We start from the raw sequence: 24,934 nt of genomic DNA, 5'->3' as shown, positions 1-24,934 counted from the left end.
CGGTGCACCCCAGGTTTCCACCTGTGGTTCTCCAGTGATCTCAATCAGCAGGAGGAGCGACCAAGAGTCGGTGCTATGGGAGGATCAGTGAAGGCTCGGGGTCATCGAAACCGCCCCCAAGTCCATCACACGGTCAACAGCAACCAACGGGCCTCTCTAAGAGGGAAGTCATCCGGCGTTCCCGGCGTGATGGGTCCTGAGTCTAGAGGAGGCCCAGGCAGCGTAGCCAGTCCCAAGCTCTGAAGATCAGAAGGGGTGACCGCAGGGCTCCGGTGCCTGCAGCTGGCCTGCCCAGAACCCCTCAGAGCATTTACCACGCTCTGGTTCTGCTGCTCTTCCTCTGCTGGAGGAAGCAGGGGAAATTTGGCTGCTGAGGAGAAAACAGGAACAGAAGCCCAGTTCTTAGCAAAAGAAAAAGGAATTTGAATTCTGAAGATACTTTATTTCAAAAACACTTGGAGCCAGTGATCGTCCTTGAAAGGTCATTGCTGCAAAAAGTGACTGAGGGATGTGGGGCCCCTGGCTGGTGTGGGCAGAAGAGTAGCGGTCGCCCTAGGGGCTGGAGTTTGCTGCAAGAGGGGCAGAGCTGGGGTCTGTCCCTCCCAATGCCACCCTCCTCCTCTGCTAAACCGGTGATTTCATGTCTGCCATATAGAACTGCCATTCTCCGGTCCTTAGCCTGCCTGCCACTTTATTTTACCACTTATCCAGTCTCCTCAAACAGCTGTGTCCATTCACAACGGGGGGAGGCTCCCATGAGGGACCATTCTGCCCCCCAGGGAGGCCCAGGCAGTGTCTGGGGACATTTGTGGCTGTCCCCCTGGGGACAACCTGGCCTGGAGCGGGTGCAGTGCCCAGGACGCTGAATCCACGCTGCTGCCACTGGAAGCCTTGATTGGCCCCTGGGCCCCGGGCTGCCTGGGTGCCCAGGGGACGATGCAGGGGAGTCACCCACCTCTCCCCCGAAAGCAGGCTGCACGCAAGCAGCTCTTGAGACCTGGCCCGTGGGTAGGACGGTGCCAAGAGGAGGAAGTGGACGTGACATTTCTGGTCACTGTAGTAAGATCAATGTGAAGATTGATCACATTGATCAGAGAACCTGGACTCTGAAGCAGCTGGTCCTCCTGAGAGGGCCTGTTCCCTCTTGTTCACAGGGAAGAAGTGAATTGCTTCCTTGGGGCCAAAGGCCTCTCGTGCCATCTGGGTGCTACCAAGCAGGTACCAAGATGAGCTGAGCCCCGAGTCTCCACAGCGAGGGAGCCAGCCCATCAGAACGAAGCAGCGGGCACTCAGCTCTTCCTGGGTCACCCCAGCGATGACCCGTGTTGTCAAAACATCCCCAGCCTGCGTGGGGCAGGTGATAGCTCCGTTTGGCGTAGGGAGGAGCAGGAATAGCAAAGAGATTGCTTAAGGTCGCAGTGAGTCAGCGGCAGGCCAGGAACAGGGCCCAGAAATTGCTGGCAGCATTTCTGCATTTCCTTTCCTGACGCTGCTGGTTACTAGGTGACGGGAGTATTTTCCTGTAAACAGAAAGCGCTTCCCTTTGTGCCCAGCAGACTCATTCACGCGGCCCTCATCCAGGGCTGCGTCTGTCGCATCGCCTCTCTCCTGCGCCCTTTGCATGCACTCAGGAAACCACGGCAGATGTCCCGCCGGGGTGTCTTACTCAGCTGCATCTCAGAAGGTCAAACACCCACGTTTTGTGCACTTGGATGTTTACTCAAGGTCAAATGCATAACTGGAAGATTCCAAAGGCTGGCGCCCCGCCCGGGAGGGGAAACTGCAGGCTGACTCCGCACTTTCCCTGTGGGTTTCTCACCTGCCCTTATCTCGGACCAGATGGCAAAGGAAACGTGCTCGGCTTATAAATGGCACTTGGGCATGTTCCTGAGCTGAAGGGGTTCGGGCCAACCAACCTGTTGGCCCTGCCCGGGAGGCAAGGTGGCAGGTCGTGCCCATGGCCCCTCTCCTTTCTGTCGGCTCTTCTGAGGAGATGCATGCGCAGAGGACAGGCAGACTGCCCAGGGCTGCCGTGGGAAGAACACCAGAGAGGACACAGGAGGCAGTGTGACAGCCGCTGCCGATGCTCCCACCATGCCCTGGGCCAGCTCAGGTCAGGACAAGAGTGCTGGCTTCTACCCTGTCCCGCCTGCTCCTTGTCCTCGTGGGGTATGTTCCAGAACCCCCAGGATGCCCGAGACCACGATAGTGCCACATCCCGTGTGTGCACCGTGTCTCCCCTGAAGCACACCCCGTGAAGGCTAGCTAGGTGGCCCTGGGCCGCGCTACCTCATCTCTTCGTTGACTCAAGAGCTTCCACCTTTTTACATAAGGGAAGGGCTCATAGCTTCTTCCTCATGACTGGACATCAGCAGCACCACTCTTGTCCCTCAGGGCTATTAAATAAAGTCAGGGTCTTCCGAACACCAGCACTGTGCCGCTTGATGGTTGGTGTGATGACAGACAGCGAACAGACGACTGCGGGAGGTAGCGTGTGCAGCACGGAGCGGCTGGGCAAAGGGCTGACTGCGTGGGGTTGCGGAGCGGGGCCCAGCCTGTGCCCTGCGGTTCTCTGCTGCATTTTTGCGCTGGCAGCTGCGTGCTTGACTTCTCACACGTCTACATGGTGCTCCTGCACACCCACCCGGTGGACGCGTTGGGCAGAGCCCCACGTGGCCAGCACCTGTGCGGGCTCCACTGTATCCTTCTTGGCCGCTAGGCACCCGCCTCCCCATCCTCCACAGCCATCATGCTGTCTTAAACTTTGCACATGGAGTAAGGGCGACTCCTGACTGGCTGATTCTGGCGATGGAGTCCCCCTAACCCTGCCCACACCACTGAGCATCGTCCACCTCCCTAGCAAGCCCGTCCCGCGTGCTTCTGCCCTCAGATTCCTTTCGTGGGCTCACTTGCGCCCTCCTTGGACCCCGCTGCCATCACTCAGCCTATCAGTTTGGAAACTGGTCCGCATGCTGCGGACGGGGCGGCTCATCCCTGGTGATGAGTCGCAAGCCCGCCTTGTTCCTGTTTGCTTTTTAGCTCTTCCTTCTTTCTTCTGTTTTTCTTCTTCTGGGGACGAATGGCGCCTCTGAGTCTCCCTCTCTCTGCTCTTCCGTTCACAGGAGGCGTTCACCGGAGGCGGAACTCCTGGGTTCTCCCGCTTCCCAGCTGTTGAGTGCAGCTCTGTTGTGCACTGGGGACGTGGTGGTGTCCTGCTTCCTGGATGCGTGCTGGATGGGTACTGGGACTTACAGGCTGGGTCTGACCTGTCAGGAAAGGTGCAGGCCTTTCCTGCCCAGCCTGGTTGTGCCCTTTCACGCCCACAAGCAACTGGCAGGGCTGCAGTTGCTGCAGGCACTCCGACCAGGGGACACTGCTATCCTGGTGGCCTTTGGTGGCTCATCTCTGCGGTTTCAACTTGCCTGTCCCTGGTGACCAGCGAGGTCCAGTGCTCAAGGGCGCCTGTGTACCTTTCTTTGGGAAGTGCCTGGTCAAGCCTTTTGCCCATTCTCCCTTTAGGTTATGTGTCTTTTTATTGTTGAAGGTTTTGCAAATATTTTCTTCCAGACTGTGGCCTACCTAGTCATGATCTTAATGGAGCATTTTAATGAGCAGAGGTTTTGAATTTTGATAAGACCTTTCAAATTTTTCTTACGAGCTTATTGCTTTCTGCACCATGTGTAAGAAAACTTTGCCCAAGGCCCTATTTTTTTCTCTTAGACGATTACGTGTAAGTCTGCTGTTGAACAGTTTCGCATCTTGTGGGAGGTAGGGATGGGAGGTAGGGGTTGAGGTCGAGTCCCACCACCAGAGAAGGGAGATCCTGCTGGCCCAGCACTGCTTGTAGAAAAAAAGACTTCTCTTCCTCTGATTGCTTTTGGCATCTTTTTCAAAAATCAGTCAAGGAAGAAAAGAGGCAGGGCTCTATTAGAAGGAAAAAATTCAGTTAACGAATTAAGTATGGGTCCTGTTGGTTGTATCTTTGGCTAATGACTTTTGCACTATGTTCTTGAGAGATAGTGTCCAAAACTTGCCTCTGTGGAGTTTTTTTTTTTAATTTTTTTAATTTTTATTGTAAACAAATGGGATACATGTTGTTTCTGTTTGTACATGGAGTAACAGCATACCATTTGCATAATCATACATTTACATAGGGTAATGATGTTTGATTCATTCCGTTATTTTTTTCCTTCCCCCCCACTCCTCCCACCTCTCTTTTCCCTCTATACAATCCCTCCTTCCACCATTCTTGCCCCCCTTCCACCCCCCATTATGTGTCATCATCTGCTTATCAGTGAGATCATTCGTCTTTTGGATTTTTGAGATTGGCTTGTCTCACTTAACATGATATTCTCCAATTTCATCCATTTGCCTGCAAATGCCATAATTTTATCATTCTTTATAGCTGAGTAATATTCCATTGTATATATATACCACAGTTTCTTTATCCACTCATCAATTGAAGGGCATCTAGGTTGGTTCCACAGTCTGGCTATTGTGAATTGAGCAGCTATGAACATTGATGTGGCTGTATCCCTGTAGTATGCTGATTTTAAGTCCTTTGGGTATAGGCCGAGGAGTGGGATAGCTGGGTCAAATGGTGGTTCCATTCCAAGTTTTCTAAGGAATCTCCTCTGTGGAGTTTTGATAGCAGGTCGTTCCCTGTCATCCCGACTTCTCAAGGATCGGTAGCAGTGTGTTTCATTCTAGTCCTGAGCTTAGAAATGTGTTTGTTTTCTGTTTATTTTTCCTTCTTATCAGTCTTCCTGGGTTTATCAATGCCCCGTCCAGCTAAGACTCAGCTCTTTAGAGCAGTTTTAGGTTCACAGCAAATTTGAGCGTAATATGCAGAGATTTCTCCCACTCAGTGCTGTGCACATGGCCCTGACCGTGCCGCCCGGCCCAGGAGCTGCTGCCCCGCTGTGGCTGCCCAGGGGCCCTCCAGGCCCACCAGCCCAGCCTCCCACGGACTCGATCGCTGCTCCTGCACCAGCAGCTTCTTCCAGAGGCCTTTTAATGAGAGCCTGCAGGGTGGCCTTTTCAGACTGCCTTCCTTCTCTCAGTAATGTGCGTTTGATTTCCTCCGCATCAAGAACTCTTTCCTCTCTCGAAAATAGTTTTTTTCATTTTCTCCATCGTTCATAAAATTTTTAATTCATTCATTTTGTTCTGTATTATTTTCCTCTTTTTTCTGTGCAATTCAAGTTCAATATGCTTGTCTTTTTATGGCTTTTTGGAGTATAAATGAGTGGTTCTTATGCCCATTTTATGATGTAAGTGTTTGGAGCTAAACATTTCCCTCTGAGTGCTGCTTTAGATGCATCCCACAAATTCTCTTTTGGTGCTAGGAATTGAACCTGGGGGCACGTTACCCCTGAGCTACTACATCCGCAGCCTTTTTTATTTTTAATTTTGAGACACAGTCTCACTAAGTTGCCCAGGCTGGCCTTGAACTTGTGATCCTCCTGCCTCAGCCTCTGGAGTCTGGGATTGCAGGTGTGCACCAGCATATGCCCAGGCACAAATTTTGATAAATGGTGTTTTTGTCATCATTCAGTTCAAAATTTTCCAATTGCCCTGTGGTTTACTTTTTTACCTATGGGTAATTTTAATAGTATATTACATTTTTCCAAATGTTTGTCATTTTCCTGGCCATCTTGCCAACGTCTTCCTCCTCTGCCACGGAGCACACCTGTCCTCCACATGCTTCCACTCTTGTGAAATGAGTTGAGACTTGCTACCCAGGACCCTGTCCTCTGTCCAGTGGTCTTTACTGCTTGGTGGAAGCGGGACATAGTCATTCACCAGGCGTGGCTCCCTTCAAGTTCTCGGACTCACTCACAGCACCCGCCCTGCTCCTTGCCTGCTCTCCGTACCCTCTTGATTATCTTGGGTTTGACTGTAATCGACCCCTTTTATTTTTTCCCTTGAGGATAGGTTACGTTCTCCTGTTTCTTCTCACAGGTCTTTTTTTTTTTTTTGGTACTGTGGGTTGAACCTAGGAGTGCTCTGCCACTGAGCTACACTCCAGCCATTTTATTGTTTAAATTAGATTAGATGGACCTCACTAAGTTGCCCAGGCTGGCCTCAAACCCACAATTCTCCTGCCTCAGCCTCCCGAGTCACTGTGTTCACAGGTGCGCTCATGATTTTCTGGGATCCCAGGCATCATGCCGGTATGCTGGGGAAGTCAGGAGTCTGCTGAGTTCCCTTAAGGACCACTGGCTTCCAGGGGCACACGTGCTCTCTTGGGGGGCAGTAGCTGAAGTCTCCGCTTGAGTTTTCCGCCCTTGAGCTGCAGGCGTCTCCCCAACACCTCTGGTTAGTCAGTGAGCCAGTGATTTGGGTGGACTTTGTGGCAGACTGTGGCTCTCTCTTCCAGGATTCCCCCACCCCAGCACTCTGTCCAGTGTCCTGGGGTCACCAGGTACCGCCTTCTGCCTTGTGTGTGCCCTGGGGCGTGCCTCTGGTGAAAACCACTGCCTCACCCCTGACCTGTGGGCAGTGAGCAGGGGCTGTGTCAGATGAGGGGACAGCAGGAGTGTGGAGGCTCCTGCGACAGTGGCTGGCCTCCTAGCAGGCGCGCCCCTTGCAGGCGAGCAGAGCCTGACTCGCCTCTGTCCGCCACTTAGATAAGAGCTGGACGTTGGAGCGCGGTTACTCCCACCGTGGGTCAGGGACCTGGGCCAGTGGAGCCAGTTTTCTCCTTGTGTCATTGGGCTTCTTTCACGATGGGTTCCAGTCCCTCGGCGTCACCCTCCCGGCTCCGAAGGGAGCTTGACTGGGCAGGCACAGGTGCCCATGCAGACTTTTAGAGAGAGAGGACTGGGGGCCTCCACCACCAGCTTCCAGCGAAACCCCAGGCCGGTCTGTGGAGGGGAGGGGGCTGGAGAGCCCACTGTGGAAAGCGGGGAAGGCGGCAGTGTCCTGCTGGGCATCCCAAGCGCACCTCCTGCCCTGTCCATCAGCGTGGCTCTGGGGCCATCTAGCGGTCAGAAATGAGTCCAGCCACACTGGACAGAAGGGTCACCCCTGCCCCCTACACCCCCACAGCTCTCCAGGGCCGTGTTAGGATGGACAGAGGCCAGGGAGCAGCCGCACCCTGGGATCCCAACCCTCTGCTCTCCTTAGCAAATTTGTTTGATCAGTTAACAGTTTTGCTTCACATTAAAAAAATAAAGATTTTAAAAATGTTTAAAGTTTCACTTATTCTAAAGGTGGGAACTCTTGGGTGCTAGTGAAACAGTCTGGCCCAGTTGCAGCCATTGTAGGACCAGGACAGTGTGTGCCTGGTCACAAAGCCACCCCCCTTGAGTCTGAGGACTTAGCTGTTTCCCACGTGTGTGTTTATCTAGCGGTGAACGCGGGGCTGGGCGCTGCTCTGTGGAAGAGCCCTTGCCTAAGCATTTGCGTGGCCCTGGGTTCCATCCCCAGCCCTGCCAAGAGAAGAAAAAAGACGGTCCGACCTCGCCGGCCACAGGAGGACCGTTGCTCTTCCACTTCGTTCTGATTTTAAACACAACTTTTAGTTTGGTTTCTTGGTGTGTGGGCAGATGGGGGTGACTGGGAATAGGACCTAGGGGTGCTTTGCCCCTGAGCTGCATCCCCAGCCTTTAGAAAAAAACCTGGAGACAGGCCGTCGCTGGGCTTTACAGGCTGTCCTGGAAGTAGCGATCCACGTGGCTGGGGTGACAGGCAGCGCCACTGCATCCAGCCTAGTGAAGGGTCTTCTGCCCTCCCCTCTGAAAGGCAGACACAGCTGCTGCCGAGGGGTAGACCTTGGTGTCGCCTGCAGGCCGCGAGCAGCACTCCGTCTCCACTCACGGCCAGACTCCTGAGGACGGAACACCGGCGCAGGAGAATGCGCCCTCTCTTTGGTCCCTCGTGGATCCCCTCTTCAGTCCCAAGGCCAGGGTCTCCACGGGGGTGATTCTGCCTCCCGGACAACACTGGGCAAGGTCTGGGAGCTTCAGGGGGGTCACGGCTTGGTGGTGCCCTGGCAGCAGGTGGTGGAGGCCAGGGCGCTGCCTGGCACCCTGCGACGCCTGTTCAGGTGTCTGGCCAGACACCAGGGGTCCAGGTGCAGAGCTGCGGGCTGTGACTTGGCGTGCAGCAGCCCCCATCCAGCAAGCGCCCTGGCCTTCCGAAGCGGTTCAACTCAGCCAGGCACCGAGAGACACGTGGTCGCGGGAGGGCCAGCGAGTGCTCTTTGCTTTGTCTCTGGAGGGGTGTCCTCTGCCTCCCGCTCTCCTTCATGGGATAATTCACAGCCTATCCCCTCCCTGCTTGCCTGCTGGTGCCACTAGTCACTACTCCAGCTTTGCCGACTTGCTGCTCTCCGCTCTGGAGTGCAGGCGCAGCCTCGCACCTATGCTCGGTCGTCCTGCCCACTCACTGTCTCTCCGCTCTCCAGAACTGAGCATGCAGAATTCTGAGGCCGCCTCCGATTCACCTGCAGCCGTGGCTCTGCGTCCAGCGGCAGCGGCAGCCCAGCCTGTGCCAGCGTCCCCTCAGGTAACAGCGCCCTGCCATTGGGGCCATTCTGGTATAAACCACCATGTGGACACATGCCCTACTCTTGAATCAACAGAAAGAAGAAAACAGTGTGTGTGTCTGCGGGCATATATGTAGGCGTGTGTGTGTGTGTGCCCATACTACCAGGGACTGAACGCAGGGGTGCTCGCCTACCGAGCTGCACCCCAGCCCTTTCCATCTTGAGACAGCATCTCATGCAGTTGCCAAGGCTGGCCTCAAACTTGCCGTCCTCCTGCCTCAGTCTTCCGCATAGCTGAAGCTCTGTGCCCAACAGAGAGAAACGGTTTTTTGTAAATAGATGACGTCTTAGCCCAAGACCACTACTGTAAAACAGGCACACCCCACGTGACATGGTTTGGCCCTTGCACTTGGCTACAAAGGTCCTGACAAGGAAAGTGATAATACAAGCTCAGTGAGAAGCACCCCCAATCTGACGTGGATCAGCCTCACCTTTCAGTGGAAGCTTTCCTGCACCTCAGAAAGGACTCTTCTTGTACAGAAAGACTGCTCATAAGGCAAAAAGCAAGTTAGGATTCTTAGGATTTGGTTCAAAATGGAATCGAGCACTAGAAGGTGAATATTTTGTTTGAGATTGGCAGAGGGACAGTCTGCAAATCAGGCTTGCTGCCTCACAGTGTCACCCACAGCTTGAAATAGGTCACAAAGCACACTTGGGCAAAGGCAGGCATGGACCGCATGGAACAGACCGGAAGCTTGTGGGAGTGCACAGAGGCCCTCCGTGGCCTCGGGCCCACCCACGATGTGTGACGTAACAGCAAAAAGAAGGGTTAAGGTGAGAAAAGCCCAGTCCAGCCCAAAAGCCAGGCAGCCGTGGGAGAAGCTTGCCCAGCAGGATGGACCATCGGGTACACTTAGCCAAGCAGGAGGACCTCAGGAGCCCCTCTGGGGGTGCAGATTGGGCTTGATCACATGCCGCCACCCTGCAAGTTGCACCCTGATTGACTGTTTCCCTGCGCACTTGAACCAGCCCAAGAGGGTCAGCAGCCCCCCGCCCCTTGCTGCCTCGGGTCCTCCTGGCCAAGCCCCTCCCACAGGCACCCTGCTCCTGGGTGGACTCTGCCATGACCACTGCGTCCCTCCCAGGCACCCTCATGGCAGCCGTCTGAGGTCCTGCCCAGGATTCCCGTTCCTGCCTCGATGCATCTGGTGGCATCCTCCCCCTGCCCTCCTGCCTCCCACCTGGGGCCTCCCAGTGGCCCTGCTCCAGGTGACATGGGCTACTCGCGTCTACTGAGGGCCCTCCCCATCCCCGCAGCACACAGCCCTGCCTTAGGTCGCCGTGCCTCAGGTGATCGCGACAGTGCACTCCAAGGGTCTCCTGACCGTTGCCTGGCCACCCAGCAGCCGAGGCCTGGGCTTCACCCTTTATTTCGATCTCATTAGGTTTGTATGTAAATGACCTCACCACTGCCATGTCAGACAGCTCGTCGTTGGTGTGCACACATCGACGGTCATGTTCTTTTTCTTTGGTTTGAGATGGGGTCTCACTGTGTTGCCCAGGCTGACCCCAAATTCCTGGGTTCAAGTGATCCTCCTGCCTCAGGCTCCCAAGTAGCTGGGAGTATAGGTGTGCAGTACTGCAAGCAGCTTAGCCCTTAATATCTTAATTAATTTTTAATTATGGTGAAATTTACAAAATATAAAATTAACCATTTTAAAGTGGAAAATTCAGTGGTTTTTAGTATATTCACAGCATTGTGCAACCTCTGTCTAGTTCTAGAACATTCTGAGACCCCCCCCAAAAGAAATCCTGTCCCCATTAGGAGTGACTCCCTTTCCTCTTTCCTCTGCCCCGGCAACCCTGAGTCTGCGCGCTATCTCTGGACTCCTGTTCTGGATGTTTCCTGTCAATGGAGTCACACACTCTGTGGCTGTTCGTGTCTGGTGCTCACTGAGCACAAGGTCCTCAGGTCCATCCATGCTACAGCATGTGTCACCTCGCTAAGACCGTGCAGCGTGTGAGGGGCCGTCTTCAGTTGACACTCACTGTTGGCAGCTGAACCGTTGGGGTCGCTCTGTCTCTGGCTATGAGCACAGAGGCCCCATCCCTGTGACTCTCGGGGCCAGCCCAGCTGGTGTCCTCCATAGAACCTTCCTCATCCTGCAGTGACATCCTTGAACACTAGAGGACAGTGTGTCCTTGCTCATCACCACCCAGTGGCGTCATAAGGCCTGTCCTTGCAGGGACATTTAGTGCCCACGTGGGATGACCTGGGCATGGTAGTTGATGGCATCAGAAGCCCCCATCTGGCAGACACTGAGTCTGTTCCTCTCGCGACCCTTTACTTTTCACAGCTGTGTGGCCCATCCGTAGCCAGCAGACAACCAAGTCCCCTGAAATCTCAGCGTGGGGGCTGAGGATGGAGGAGTTGGGCAGCAGGGAACCCATGCTGGTAGGGCCATTTCTGGTGCTGGAATTCAGTCTGCCAGAGGCACAGGTGGGACTTAACCTCATGTGCACCGTGGGGGCAAGCCCCGTGTGCTCTGCATAGCCACAGGTGCAGCAAAGCACTCTCCAGGGCTGGGAGTGGACCACTATCCAGATCTCCTTTCTCATCCAGCGGTCCCCTCAGTGTGAGGGATGGCCACTGTCACCTTGCTGTGGGCTGCAGGCCCCACGGAGCAAAGCTGCAGCTTTTGGTGGAGGTGTGTGAGCCCATGTGTGCTCACACGGTACATGTGTAGGCTGCGGCGTCCTGGCTGCACACATCCTCCCCGGCAGCCCTCGGCGTTGGGATAAGGCGGGAGGTGGCGGCTTTGGCGAGTCTGCTGCATGCTGGCCACGGCGCCGTTCACTGTGCTCTCTCCCTTCCTTTCCAGAGGGTGCTGGTCCAGGCGGCGGGCTCTGCTCCCAAAGGGACCCCGATGCAGCCCATCTCCCTCCCCAGAGTGCAGCAAGTGCCACAGCAGGTAAGGAGGGCACCCTGGCCCAACCTGATGTGGGCGGAGCTCAGCACTTGGAGATCTGGAAGGTCCCTGGCCAGTGCAGCCTTGTCTGTGGCTGCTGCTCCTTTTTATTTGTTATCTTCTGGGAGCTCTGAAAAAATGTTAGCGAATCCTTTTACTGCAGACAGTTCTGCATGAAGCCGAGAGAGCTGGTGCTGTGTTCACTCACAAACCCAGCGTGTGTTTGGGAGCCAGCCCACACCCAGTGCCCATGGGCGGAGCCGAGGGAGAGAGGTGTGGGAGACCAAGCCGCCAGCGAGTGCTGCAGCCAGACAGAAGAGGAGGCAGCGGCTCTGCTCCACCACCTGCCTCAGCACCAAGCTCGCACACGCTGGCTGAGCTCAGGGCAGTCGGCGAGAGCACCTCGTTTGGCTCTCTGGGTTTCTGGCATGACCACTCAACTCTGTCATTGTAGCAATAGCAGAAGCCGCCATAGCTATGCGCAAGAAATGGGCATGACTACATGCTAGTAATGCTTCACTTACAGCAGGGCACAGTGGCCGTGCCTGAAATCCATCAATGGGGAGGCTGAGGTGGGAGGATCCCAAGTTCAAGACCAGCCTCAGCAACTTAGCGAGGCCCTGAGCAAGTTAGGACCCTGTCTCAAAAAAAAATTAAAAGAGCTGGGAAGGTGGCTGGGTGGTCAAGCCCTCCGGGTTCAATGCCCAGTGCCCGCCCCACCCCAAAGTCTTCATTTACAGAAATACCAACCAGCCAGACTTGCCCGCAGGCCACCGTTCTGCATAGAGGGGCAGCACATTTGCAGGTGTCTGTCACCTGCCTGTGTTGGGCCCTCGAGTTTGTCTCTGTCAAGGCCCTCCCTCGGACACCATTGAGGGAGAGACACAAAGACCAGTGTGTGATTCTAGAAACTTCCCTCACTCCAGAGGACGGGCCTACCCCATCTGTCTGTGGGCGAGAACTTCCTAGTGAAGTTTTGCATTTCACCTGGTCCCCGGGCTTCCGCCCCTCCCAGGGACACCGCCCAGCATATGTTAGCCCTGGAGCTATTGCAGGGCCTGTGTGTCCCCTAAGTATATACCCGCTGGGGGCCAGCGCCTCCTGTAGCCGCAGGCAGTCTTAGAGGAGGAGACCCAAGCACGCCGTTATTGTGCTTGAGCCTCTCACCCCTGAATCCGGTTGATCTGAGTGTCCATTAAGAGGCCCTCTGAAGGGCGAGTCTGAAGCTTCAGGTGCAGAGGACCGGACATCCACCACTAGGGCCAGATCCGTGGAGGCCACCGGCACCGGTGCCGAGTTGATGTTTCAGCAGATGACAGGATGGGCCTGTTGGGTGTGCTAGGTCTCCCCATCACCCTCTCCACCAGGGAGGGGACATCAGGGCCACCCACAGGGAGTAAGGGGGCCGCACCTCCTCTGCCCATGCCAAAGACTGCCCAGCAGCCCAGGGTTCTGGGCACAGGCTTGGCTTCCACTGCACTGGATGGCAGCCATAATTCTCCCAGTCCTGCCCCGTGGGTAAAGACTAGGGGCGCCCCGCTGGCATCCCTCAAAGGACAGCGGAAGTGAGCCCCCCGCTCACGGGAGCCACAGCAGAGCCCTGTGAGCCCCAGTGGCCTCAGGCCCTCACAGTGCACACACGGGCTCCCTGGGGCCAGGGAGCCAGCGAGGACATCCTCGCCCTGAGCAACCTGGGAACCTCGAGCAAGCAGATTGCCATCTGTGACTCGGAGCGTGGTGTCATTGCAGGTCCAGCCTGCGCAGCACGTGTACCCTGCGCAGGTGCAGTACGTGGAAGGGGGAGACGCCGTCTACGCAAACGGAGCCATGTGCGTACCTCCTCCTGACCTCCCACCCTCCCCCGCTGATGTGTGTGACAGCCTCACTTAGCCACCACTAACCAGCGTCCCAGTCCTGCAGGGTTTCAGCAACCACAGACCTTTGTACTTTTAACTTCTAGAAAAGTCTGTCTCCAAAAAACAAAACAAGACAAAAAAAACTACTCCTAACTTCTGAGTCTGAAGATTGGGTTTCCTGATGCAGAAGCTGCTCCCCGCAGGGCCTCTTTATCCTTTCCTTCATAAGACTCTAACAGGTGGTTGCTGAAATTGATTCTCCATTTTGCAAGGACTTCTAGAGCTTTCTGCTCTGTGTGATGCATGGGACAGAAAATTACCCATCTCCCATCAGCTCATCCGGCTGGAGATGCAAGGCCTTTAGCTTACTTCCTGTGCCTTTGGATCCCCTTCATCAGTGCGGGGCTTGCGCGTGAGGGCTCGGCTGATTTCAGGGTTGTAACTGATGGAGACATGGTTTTCCAAAGACCACAGCAAAGGTCCAGATCACTCAGACACGTGTGAGTGTGTAAAGATGGTAGAGTTGGAGCGAGGTCTGTGGGTTGTACCCAGTTCACTTTCTACATGGTACTGTAGTTAGACAGGCTGTCACCTCACGGGACAGTCCGGGAGTACATGCCTCCAGGAGGCAAAACCACCACTAACCGCCTCCTGTAATGACCAGCATTACCCAAGAGTGACTTAAAGCATGTCAGCCTGGACACGCTCGGTCAGCCTTCGCCCGCGTTAGGAATGTCAGCTGCATGCTCTTCTTCCTTAGAGACGTCCTCTGTGACGCATCTTCATTTTACGATGGTTTGTGTTTTGAAATGATCATGGATTCACAGGAAGTTACAAGATTAGTGCACAGAGCCCCCAGCTCGCCCCAGGGGTGGCATCTCATGTGACTGCAGGACCCCAAGGCCAGGAGCTTGGCACTGGCGGCGGCGTCAGCCAGCGCGGCCTCTGCACTCTCACCGGTCTTTACGCACCTTTGTGGATTTGTGGAGCCACAACCACAGACATGACTGCTGCCTGTCCTCCTGGGCCCTCCCGCGTGACCCTCGCCCACTTAGGACTCTGACTTGGTGTTTCCGTTAGACAGCCTGGGATCCTGAATGCTCTGGAGATGCTGGCTTTGAGCTTTGTGTCGCATTCGAACGTCACAGGCCGCGTCCGAATGGCCCTGTGTGTGGGCCTCGTGGGCTCCTGCTTTCACGTGAAGCTTTGCTGGATTCCCGTGAAACTCACTCAGATGGGGCCCATAGGTGGGACAGGGCTCCAGGGCTGACCCCTCTTTTTCTGACAGACGGACAGCCTACGCCTACAACCCGGAGCCTCAGATGTACGCCCCCAGCAGTGCCGCTTCTTACTTCGAGTCCCCGGGTGGCGCCCAGGTGACGGTGGCAGCCTCATCCCCACCAGCAGTCCCCTCCCACAGCATGGTGGGCATCACCATGGATGTTGGGGGGAGCCCTCTTGTGTCCAGTGCGGGAGCCTACCTCATCCACGGGGGAATGGACGGCGCGAGACACTCCCTGGCCCACACTGCCCGGTCCTCACCAGCCACGGTATGTACAAGGCCCCGGCCAGCAGGGTAGGCCATGCTAGACTTGTGGCGGCGGCAGTGGGGATGGTGAGTAGGAGGCAGGCCACAGGCCTGGACAGAAGGTCACCACTGTGCAGACAGGCCCTGGGACCCTGGGCAGGTGCGCAGGGCCGTGCCTCAGCTCATCATTGGTAAAGGGGGACATCGTGGGTCACTGGCTCCTTTGAAGATAGAGCATGAGAAGGCCTCTCCCTGCGGGTGGGTGCACTGCTGTGGTTTTGCCATCGTGTTACGTCATTGTCATGGCGACCTCATCCCGGCACGGCCCTGAACCAAGCCAGGGGAGCTGCCCTGAGGAGCACCTCCTCGCCCTCAGTACTGCCCTGCCTCGAAGGACCTGTGTTTAGACTCCATCCTCGGTGTGTGCTTTCATCTTTCACGTTGCTCTAAAGCCAGAGCGCAAGTGGCTTTGGGCGTGTGGTCCCCTGGGATTTGACACGCGTGTTGGTCTGTGCGGCCGTTCTCCAATCAGGACCCAGGGGACATCACCCTGAAAACTCCCCCAGGGGGCCCACCACCCTGGGCTCCCAGTGGCTGTGGGTTGATCATGGGGGGCGAGTCATGCTCAGGGGATCAGGCAGTGGGTGGCCCGCAGAGAGTGCCTTCTGCTGGGCCTGGGGCCTGTGACTCCATCCGGTTGTGCGTGGATGTAAAGTTGGTTCTCATTGTTACCCGGAGTGCACAGCCTCCCCGCCAAGGGCCACTCGGGAGACCCACTGGGATCGTCACGAAGCCAGCCAGCAGCGGAGTCCTCAGGCACAGGCTTGGTGTGGACGCACGTCCCCTCTTTGGGGTGGGTGCCTGCAAGGGGAATTGCTTGCATAGGTGTGGCTTTGTCTGAACCACAGATGGCTGTCCCACACCACGTGGTTCCTGGGCTCCACTTTGTCACCAGCACTGGATCTTGTCCGTCCCAGGAGGTGTATGTGGGCCTCATGTCTGCAGCTTGCAGTTTCCTGTAGGTGACACTGGCTAGCTGCCACTCGCGTGTCACATGCCTCTGTTGAATTTAAAGGCTTCTTTTATACCTGGGCTCGAGTCCCCTGTCGGATATGATTTGCAAATATTTTCTGCAGCATTTAATGTGTCTTTGCAGTCTCTAAGGAGTGCTGATCATGGAGAAAACACTTCCCGTTTGCTCAGAGTCTGTTTCTCCATCGTGCTTTTCGGTTTGTGCTTTGGTGTCATGTCTGGGGTGCCCGCCTGCAGGTCCAAGTCTCTCCCAGTGTCTTGTTTTATACTTTACTTTTAGATTTGCTTTTTGTTCAAGATGTGAGCCACGGTCGACATGGATGTCTGCATAAGCAGCAGCCAGTTGCTCCAGCCTCATTGTCTAAAACAAAAACAAAAGGGCAAAAAGCCATCCCTTCTCCTCTGGATTGCCTTGGCACCTTTGTCAAAAACCGGTGGGCCACAACCGCAGTGCTGGTTCAGGGCATCTGCCCTCTGCGTGGGTCCGTGTGCCCGTCTGTGCCGGCGGTCCTGGTCTGACACCACAGGGGGACAGAAAATGCGCCCTGGCGTGGCTGCTCCTCGGGCTCATGCCTACTCAACGGGCTGTGGGCTGCGTGGGAGCCTAAGGGTCAGCGCATCTGCAGTACCAAGGTGCTACTGGACTTCGATTAAGTTGCCGTCCTTTTGGGGAGAATTAACTCCTCTCCTGTGTGACTCTTCTGATCCATTCGTCTAGATGGTCTTTGACTTCATTCATCAGGATTTTGTGATTTTTAACGCACAGATCCGCTGTGTGCTTTTACATTCACACCCACGCCTTACACGGATTCGAAGCCACCGTGAACCGCGCTGCTCTTGCTGTTTCAGTGTACAGCTTGTTGCCACCTATGAGGACGCAGCCGGTGTGGGGCCGTGGACTCTGCATTCCGCTCCCTGCTGAGACGCCTTTCCGCTGGGCTTTTGTTGCCTCTTCTTGCCTTCCACACAGCGCCTCCCCGCTTTCTCTCGCCCTTGCACTGCGAGGAATGGCTGGGACCGGGAGCCTGCGTGTCCTTGCTGGATGCCCAACCTCGGGGAGGGCTGGCCATAGGCCCCCAGGTACCTGCTCTGCTTGAGGAAGGTCCCTTCCACGCCTGCTGTCCCAGCGCCTCTCGTGGACAGAAGTGAGCAGACGTAGTTCTGTCAGACGCTTTCTTGTTTAACGGGGTGGCTGTCTCCTTTACAGCGTTCACGTGAGGGATTGTGCTGGCTGATTTTCAACTAGGTGATACCTCCTTATTTTGGTGTGAGGTTAATCTCCTGAATTAGAAAGCGACAGTCTGGTCTTGTCTCTGTTCCTTTGGTCTGTGTGTTTTGGGGTCACCCTGACTTCAGAGAGGCCTCTGAGTCTGCTGTCCCCTCGCTCCCTGTACCCAGAGTGGCTCCCAGAAGCCAGCTCTGAGGGCAGGCGTGGCACCCTGTGCTTGTTCCCTTCCCCTGGAGAGAAGCCACTTGCCTTCTAGGGGCTGTGACACAGTGGGCCATGCCTGCCGCTCCCTCCAGGGGCACCGGCTTGTGCCCGGCCCCTCCCCCCGCTCTAGGCCCATCAGCAGCCAGAGCAGGGTGGCCATGGGGGCCAGGCACGCTTCTCCCTCTGTGGACTGGTCAGGTGGGACTCGGCATCGAGCTTCCTGGACGGTTGGCTCCTCACAGACTGTGTTGATCTCCATGATGCCGCGGGCTTATGAAACGGCATCAGCGGTTGCAGCAGAACACACTGGGCAGTCCCGTCACCGAGCAGCCGCGGGGCCTGGTCTCTCCCGCCCTCCCTCGCACACACCCCTCCAGTTGCCCGGGGGCGTCGGAGCCCAGCTTCCGCCTATGCTGCCATTGTTCCTTGACTGGTCTTGGCCTGGAGATACCTCATGAGTCTACTGAGGTCTGAGGGACTTTGCAGGAGCCAGGGCAGGGACCAGGAAGGGCCTGAGATGCCAGCAGAAATGGGCCCTGCGGAGATGTTGCTGTCGTCCAGGTGCTCTCCTCGGATGCGGGCTGCACAAGACTAGCTCTGACGGCAGCCTGGAGAGGAGCCCCGGCCTGGCTGCCGGTGGAAGTTGCGGCCTGGGTGGCGAGTGGCGAGTGCCCCTTCTGTTGTCCTCTTCTCAATCTCGTGGGCACAGGAGCTGGCCTGGGGTCTGCCCTTGGAGGTCTCAGCCAGGCGAACTTCCATTCTGCCGCCTGGGGTCATGTCAGGGAAGGCCAGAGGGCATCGCCTCCGCCCTGGCACTGCCCGCTGAGGGCCCTTTCTTCACCAAGACTGAGAGACCACATGAGGCCATGCCAGAACTGGCCACCCCATGGCACTGACGAGGACAAAGGTTCTCAAAGACCAACATCAGGCCCTGAGGAGGAGGGCGTTACAGTCTGTCATGGGGGCGTCCGGGTGCGTCAGGTGCCCAGCTGGCGGTGTCCTGCATTGGAGTCCCAGTAGAGGTCACGGTCCCTGGCAGGTATTCTGGACATTGAGATGAACCAGAAACTGGAGAGAGGCCCAGCAGCCTTCCTCGGGACTCATCCTGCACGGCAGATGGCAGGACAGGCCTCACCGGGAGATCATCGTCCCTCCTGGCTGCCATCAGCTGAGGGCAGAACCTCTCCGCAAGCCCGAAGGCCCGTCCTGACCGGAGCCTTCCTGGGAGTCGGCCCTGCCCTCCTCCCGGTGAGGAGGTCTGCAAGAGCCGGACCCGGCAGCCCAGCCTGCAGGACACTCGGGTCTTCCTTGGAACTTCCCTGGCACACGCGAGGCCCTGGGTTCCATCCCAGCACCTCCAAAAAAAGAAAAAAAACGTCAGCACGTTTGGCCCTGGACTGCTGGCTGCCAGCTTTCCAGGACCCAGCTGAGACGTGCGGTGAGGTCACTGGAATCGTCAGCAGCGCAGTGCGCTGCCTCAGACCCTAGCTGGCCCATCCCCTCCGCCCACACCCACGGGGTTTCCTGCTTTGCTCGTGGTCCATTTTCTGCGGCATACATGGTACCATGGATGGGGTTTGTCTGGCTCACAGTTCTGGTCCCAGGTCAAGGGCCTGCCTCTGCATGCTCAAGTCGCCATCTGGAAACACCTGTCCTGTAGCTGGGCTTCATGAGGACCGGGGGAGAGTCACCAGGCTGCTCCTGTTCACGTGTGCCACCCTGGGCAGGAGCCTGCCATCCCCACACACCAGAGCAAGACGGCACACAGGAGCACAGTGCCCTGCCACCCCCGCGTGTGGGGCCTGTCTGATAAAAAGACTTGTACCCATAGCACCTCTGCTTTTTCTCTCGCCGAAATACTTGCCATCTCTTTTTTGATTTTTTTAGCTGCGTAGGCTTTGTCTCAGTGCAGTGCTGGTCGCTGGCTGTTACGGCCGACAAGCCAGCACCGATGCTGCCTTGTCACCTGGAGTCTGAGCTTATGTGTGCCTCTGCTCTTGGTGTTTCGAGTTCTGTGGTTTCTGACGATCGCCGTGCGCCACTGCCAGGAAACTGCCTCTGCACCTCCCCTGCAAAGCCAGCCGCATACCTGCCCTCTGGAGGACCCTGGGAAAGAGGCCGCTCCAGGCTTTGTTTTTTGTTTTCTGTACTGGGAATTGAACCCAGGGGCACTTAGCGGCTGAGTCCCGTGCCCAGCCCTTTTTATATTTTATTTAGAAACAGGCTCTTACTAAGCAATTGCTCAGGCGAGTGCTAAATTGTGAGGCTGACTTTGAACTCCCAGTCCTCCTGCCTCAGCCTCCCAAGCCACTGGGATTACAGGCGTGTGCCACCACACCCACAGAGACTCCTCCGGTTTTACCGCTGGTCTCCCCAGAGGAACAAAGTTAAAGATGCACGCTGGAAAGGCACTGTTTGCACTTCTGGAGAATCAAGCATCAAGCCGTCTTTCAGACCTTCAAGAGGACACAGACCCACTGGACAGTGTGAGGGGCAACTGCGGGCAAATGCGCCATTGGTCTAATGGAGTCTTCAGCAGTTGCAGGTGGGCTTCTTATTATCCTGGTATTTCTTTTATGGCTCTGTGTGCAAAATTACCCCTGCATGTTGGTGGCACACACCTGTGTCCCAGCTACTCAGGAGGAACAAAAACTGTGTGCCATCCTGGACTGAATCCTGAATCTGGTGTCTAAAAGGTCATTACTAGGCAGTAGGTGGCGCTGTGACCAGTAGGTGGCTGCCCATGTGGAGTGAGCTCTCCTGGGGTTGGTGTGGAAGGATGGCCACAGAATATTGAACGGTGAGCTCGAATATCGGAAGTGAACAATCATCAAGGTGAGTGTGGAAGTGACCAAAGGTACCCGGAAGGCTGCACACCCATCCACCGCAACGCCTCCTCTGCCAGGCAGGTGCAGGCAGACAGACTGATGGACCACGTAGGCCTGTTGCCCTCTCAACCTCGAACCCCACTGGTCCCTCCTGCCTGGACCAGGACCCCTTCTGACTTTTCCCTTCTCCAACGGAATTCTAAGACTTGTCCCTCTGCCCTCAAAATTCCACCTGTCCCTCCTTCTTTGAGAACATTCTGCATTTTTAACAAAAACCCTAAAGGGTTACTTATGCTCATAGAACATTTTACCTTCTGTTAGCTCCTTCTGTGGTAACATGGCCAGATGGTTAACTGCAGATGGGTCTGAGAGCAGGCCCTTCTCCCTCTGGTCTCCAGACTGGGTCTTCAGGGCCCGTTGTCCACTCCCACTTCTGACCACTGGCGTGACTGACCAGGAGGCAGGGCCCTGACGCCAGTACCAAATCCTGGCCAACCCAGCCTAGTGATGCAGTTGTCACCTGGAGACACTGCTGGACCCTGGGGAGGTGACCCCTCCCTGGGAGGCTTGCTCAGTGAGGTGATTTATTAGAAGTGGAATGATCATTTTGCCAACACTAATGAACTCAGAGAAAGAGTGACCTCGGCACTCCCAGCGTGGCACTGCTCCTTCCCTGCCACTAACCAGGCCGAGGGCCAGGGGCCGAGGAAGCCCACCAGCTTATCGTGCGAAAGCGGGGGATGCTGAGCCGTCATCTGAAGTCAGTTTGGGGGCTCTGGAAGCTTGTAGTCTCTGCCGTCCCTGCTAGGGCTTGAGACTGTGTCCTGAGCTGTATTGAGATTTCTGACGTGTGGGTTCACATCTTCCATCAAACTTGGGGGCTTCCCAACCACAGTTGTCTTCAAATGTACTTTGAAGCCTGGACTTGCAACTTGGTTCCCCTGCCATGTGACCTGGTGGCGTTCTCTCTCTGGTGAGGCGGGCTTCTCGTGGTTTCCTATAGCATCTGGGCAGGTACAGTGGACGTGAACTCGTGTCATAAAGGCAATGTCCGGCTTCCGAGGCCGGCTCCCTTCAGTCCCTGTCTGCACCGGCCTTCCTTCCGTGTTGCTTTGCATGCCTCATGAAGTTTTGTGGAAGGCTGGACGTCTTCAACGTCATCACGGAACAGCTTGGGGTTGGGTCCTCTGCCCTCTCCAGGTCTGTGCTGCTGTGGATCCGCCTTCCTGGACCACTTCTGTGAAATCTGTGCTCTCTGTCATAGGGACCACTGGAGTCTCCATTTGGTTAGCCAGTGACGTCACAGAGGTTCCCTTATGGGCCAGGTGTCAGCGTTTCCTGGTTAAGGGTCGGCCTGGTTGCTCTCAGCTTTCTTATTAGTTTCCTGACCTTGGATGAAGTCGAGTCTGGCGGGTTTGCCCATTCATTCAGTGCTCGGTGGAGAGATGAACCTCGCCCTCTTCCGCCTTTTCCCTGATGTCACACACACATTCTAACCTGCCTGAGTGTGAAGGGCTCACAACACGGTCAGGTCGTGCACTGCAGCTAACTTGTGAGAAACTGCCAGCGTCGCAGTCAGGTGTGGTGGCAGGGAGAGGCGGCCAGGATGCCTGGCGTGTCAGTGAAGCCGCGTTCCTTTCCCAGCGGTGCATCCGGAACAGCAGAAGCGGGTGTGGAGCCCTGTCCTCTGGTCACACCGCAGAGACTTGGGAAAACAAGAGCAAGCCCACCTTCTCATTTGTTTTGGAAATCACAGCTGGTTTTCATTGTAGTGTTCCTTATGTTAACCAATAATGGGCTTAGTACTTTTAAATGAATTAACATATACATTTTTGTTTCCCTTTACAGTTCTTAGCGTGGGAAACATCGACAGACTTAACTCTTGGAAAACGCTCTTTTGGTGGGGGAGGGCTCCACACAGTTTTAGCATTGCGGAGGAGTCGATGGAGTACAGCATGGAGGGCTGCCATGTAGGGGGACACGGGACTGCCTTCCGGTGCCGGGCGCCAGATAGGCCATCCCACCCTCAGGGCCCACTTCTGCGGGTGGGCACCGCAAGGCAGCCACCCCCTGACAGGTGCCCTCCGATGGGTGGGTAGAGCTAGCTGGCACCCAGGCTGAGGGTCAGGCCGCCTCCAGGCTGGGAGCTGGGAGTCCCTTGCTGTTGTCCAGGGGGGCTACCTGCCTGCCCACGCCCTGGGCTGACAGGTGGGGAAACCACCTTCCTTCTCTGGCTTGTACCAGATGTCGCTGATGACAGAAAGCAGGACCACAGTGGTCCAGGTCGGGCGTGGGGATGCCGTCGCCCTGCTGGCCTTCCTCAGCCCTGGGGACCTGCCCCTGGAGCCACCTGCTTGCTGTTAGCAGAGGCACCGGGTGTTCCTTTGGGAGCAGGAAGAGCTTTAGGCTCCCATCCTTCCTCATACCTCTCTGCCGGCCATGGTGACATTAGATTCTGAATTCCCAATTTCCATGTAGGAATCTGGGTGACATTCAGAACGTGTGAATGTGGCGGCAGCTGCACACGCTGGTGCTCCCTCCTGCTCTCCTGTGCACAGACCTGCCCCCCAGCACCAACCATCAGGTCCTCGGAGCCCATGGAGGGTCCTTTCCCCAGGAAGCCCCTGCCGCACACCCATCCTCTGCCCAGGCCTGGCCTCCCTCCTGCAGCAAAAGACCCATAGGAGTTTGGGTCTGTGACCGCAGGGGCCCAGGGCCTGGCAGGACCTGTGTTTGTGGCCTCGTTGGTATTCTCACGAAGCATCCAGCTCTGAGACCCTGCGCTTGGCCCGGATATCAGTGTGGCCCCCGTCCTTGTTCCTTACCTGACCCTCCTGAGCGAGTGGCAGAGGTGGCGGGGAGGTGCATGGTTGGCCGTGACGCTGGCTTTGCTGACGCTGATGCTCACGCAGCGGCTGCACATTAACCTGGTCTGCACATGCCCGTGCGGTGCTGCGCTCTGAGCCACACAGGCTGCCTGCGTCCTCGGGCTCTCGTGCACGTGCTGGGGTAGGCCCCTGGCTCTGCCCGCCTCCCCTCCTCGGAGCCTCCGGCCCTGCAGGAGCTCGGCCACTGCTGGGGTGTTAGTGAAGGATCTGGGCTGATGCTAACCGTCTGATTTCCTTTTTCCCTTCTACTTTTTGTTTTGTTTTGTTTTGTTTCTGCACATTTTCTTTAGCTTGAAATGGCGATTGAAAACCTCCAAAAAAGCGAAGGAATCACACCACACAAAAGCGGCTTGCTCAACAGCCATGTAAGTGTGTGTCCGCCTGGCTCTCCGCACTCTGCTGCCAGCTCTCCCGACGCTTTCAAAGCCAAAGTGGAGTGGCATCTGAAGGGTGCTGGCGGGGGCAGCCAGCCACCGTCCCAGCCAAGCCACCCTTCCCCGACCAGGGGGACATGAGCACCGGGTGCGGCCCAGGGTGGGCACTTGCCTGGCACACGGGAGGCCAGGTCCCTCCCCAGCACTGTGACATAAGGGACCTGATGGTGGCATGTAGGCCCAGCTCGCCCTTGGGCTGCCACTAGTGAGGTCAGAGACTCCCAGCAGAGCTGGGCAGGTAAGCAGCAGAAAGAGGGCAGAGAGTGCCCGGCAGCTCTGAGCTCCCGCTCCTGGGTCAGCTCCTTGGAGGAAACGGTGATGGAGGGAAGGTCAAGACAGTTATCCCTGCTGCCTTCAGCCAACAGGGTCTTCCTACTCCACTGCCCCTGGGGAGGACACTGAGGGCAGGCCGGTCCAGGAGGCGCTGCCTGCCCTGCCTGGGCAGTCGTGTAGGTGGCCAGGCCTGAGGGAGAGGCTGGCTTAGTGTTCCAGGGCAGGGACAGTCAGGAGGAAAGCTCCTGTCCCCACGCGCACCCTTTTACTTCCCCTCAAAGGCTCCCCATCCCAGTTTATGCAGAGCTGGAAATGGGCGTGTGCTCTAGAGCTGAGACCTGCCTTGAATTCAGGGTGAGCGTCTGGCCAGGGACGGGAGTTTTCCTTGAGAATTCATGGAGGGGAAACCTGATCCTGACCGTGACTCGGGACTTCCTTGCATCTAGAGAAAGGTCCAGAAACTGGGCCTGTGGCTGGTTCCGGTGAGGCTGGCTGCTCCAGGCAGCACCTGGTGGCACCTCAGAGGGCTGGTCACTGCAGGCCAGAGCAGGTAGTTTCTTCCACCAGGGGCTCAGGCAGAAATAGAAGCAGAAGAAGCCCCTGCTCACAGCCACCCTGCAGGCTGAGTGGAAGGTGGCTCTGGATGATGCCCACCCTTGGCCATGCTGGGAGGCATGCTGGGCGGAAGCGTCAGATGGCACTAGTGAGGAGCAGGCAGGTGGTCAGCCACCAGCGGGGACCAGACCAGAAGGGAGAGTGCTGCGGAAGACAGAATGGGCGTGTCCGTGGGAGGTGGATACGCCTTTGGCAAGCTGCGCAGATGCCGTCCTGGCTATGGGGCGACTCTCTGGCACGTCTCGTGGGAAGACGGCTTGCTTCCCTCCAGGACGGTTCTGAGTTGACTTCCCAGCAGGTGAAGTCTCCCTGGCGTCCTTTCTTCTGAGGTGACCCGTAGACTCAGGTTTGGGAGGGAGGGATGCGGTCTTCCTGCTCAGCCACACACGCGGAGGTGAGTGAGCCTGGATCTCAGCCTGGCGGGTGGGAGGCCAGGGCAGAGGGAGCTACGCCAGCCTGGCTCTGCCAGGCCACATGCCTGGGGCCTCCTGGGCTGAGAGGGCTCTCGTGATGCTCGTGGCCCTCTAGAAGTGTTCAGGGGTGTCGCAGTCCCAGCTCCTTGGCAGCCCAGCCTGGGGAGATAGG

At 56.6% G+C, this 24,934-nt stretch overlaps 1 protein-coding gene across 10 annotated transcripts in view; it reads left to right on the top strand.

Moving 5' to 3' along the window:
* RFX2 (regulatory factor X2) overlaps positions 1 to 24,934 on the top strand; it is a 79,805-nt gene that overhangs the window by 36,795 nt on the left and 18,076 nt on the right. For 4 of the 10 annotated variants that reach the window (XM_079115311.1, XM_079115312.1, XM_079115314.1 and 1 more), the window contains 4 exons: positions 11,377 to 11,466; positions 13,213 to 13,292; positions 14,608 to 14,869; positions 23,318 to 23,392. In XM_079115311.1, the coding sequence (XP_078971437.1) occupies positions 11,377 to 11,466; positions 13,213 to 13,292; positions 14,608 to 14,869; positions 23,318 to 23,392 (507 nt within the window). The other 6 variants (XM_079115307.1, XM_079115316.1, XM_079115308.1 and 3 more) reach the window with 5 other exon arrangements.

Source organism: Sciurus vulgaris (genome assembly GCF_902686455.1).
Source record: "Sciurus vulgaris genome assembly, chromosome: 16".
Classification (NCBI taxonomy): domain Eukaryota; kingdom Metazoa; phylum Chordata; class Mammalia; order Rodentia; family Sciuridae; genus Sciurus; species Sciurus vulgaris.
Note: the sequence above shows the minus strand (reverse complement) of the source record. Positions and strands in the feature narration are given on the sequence as shown.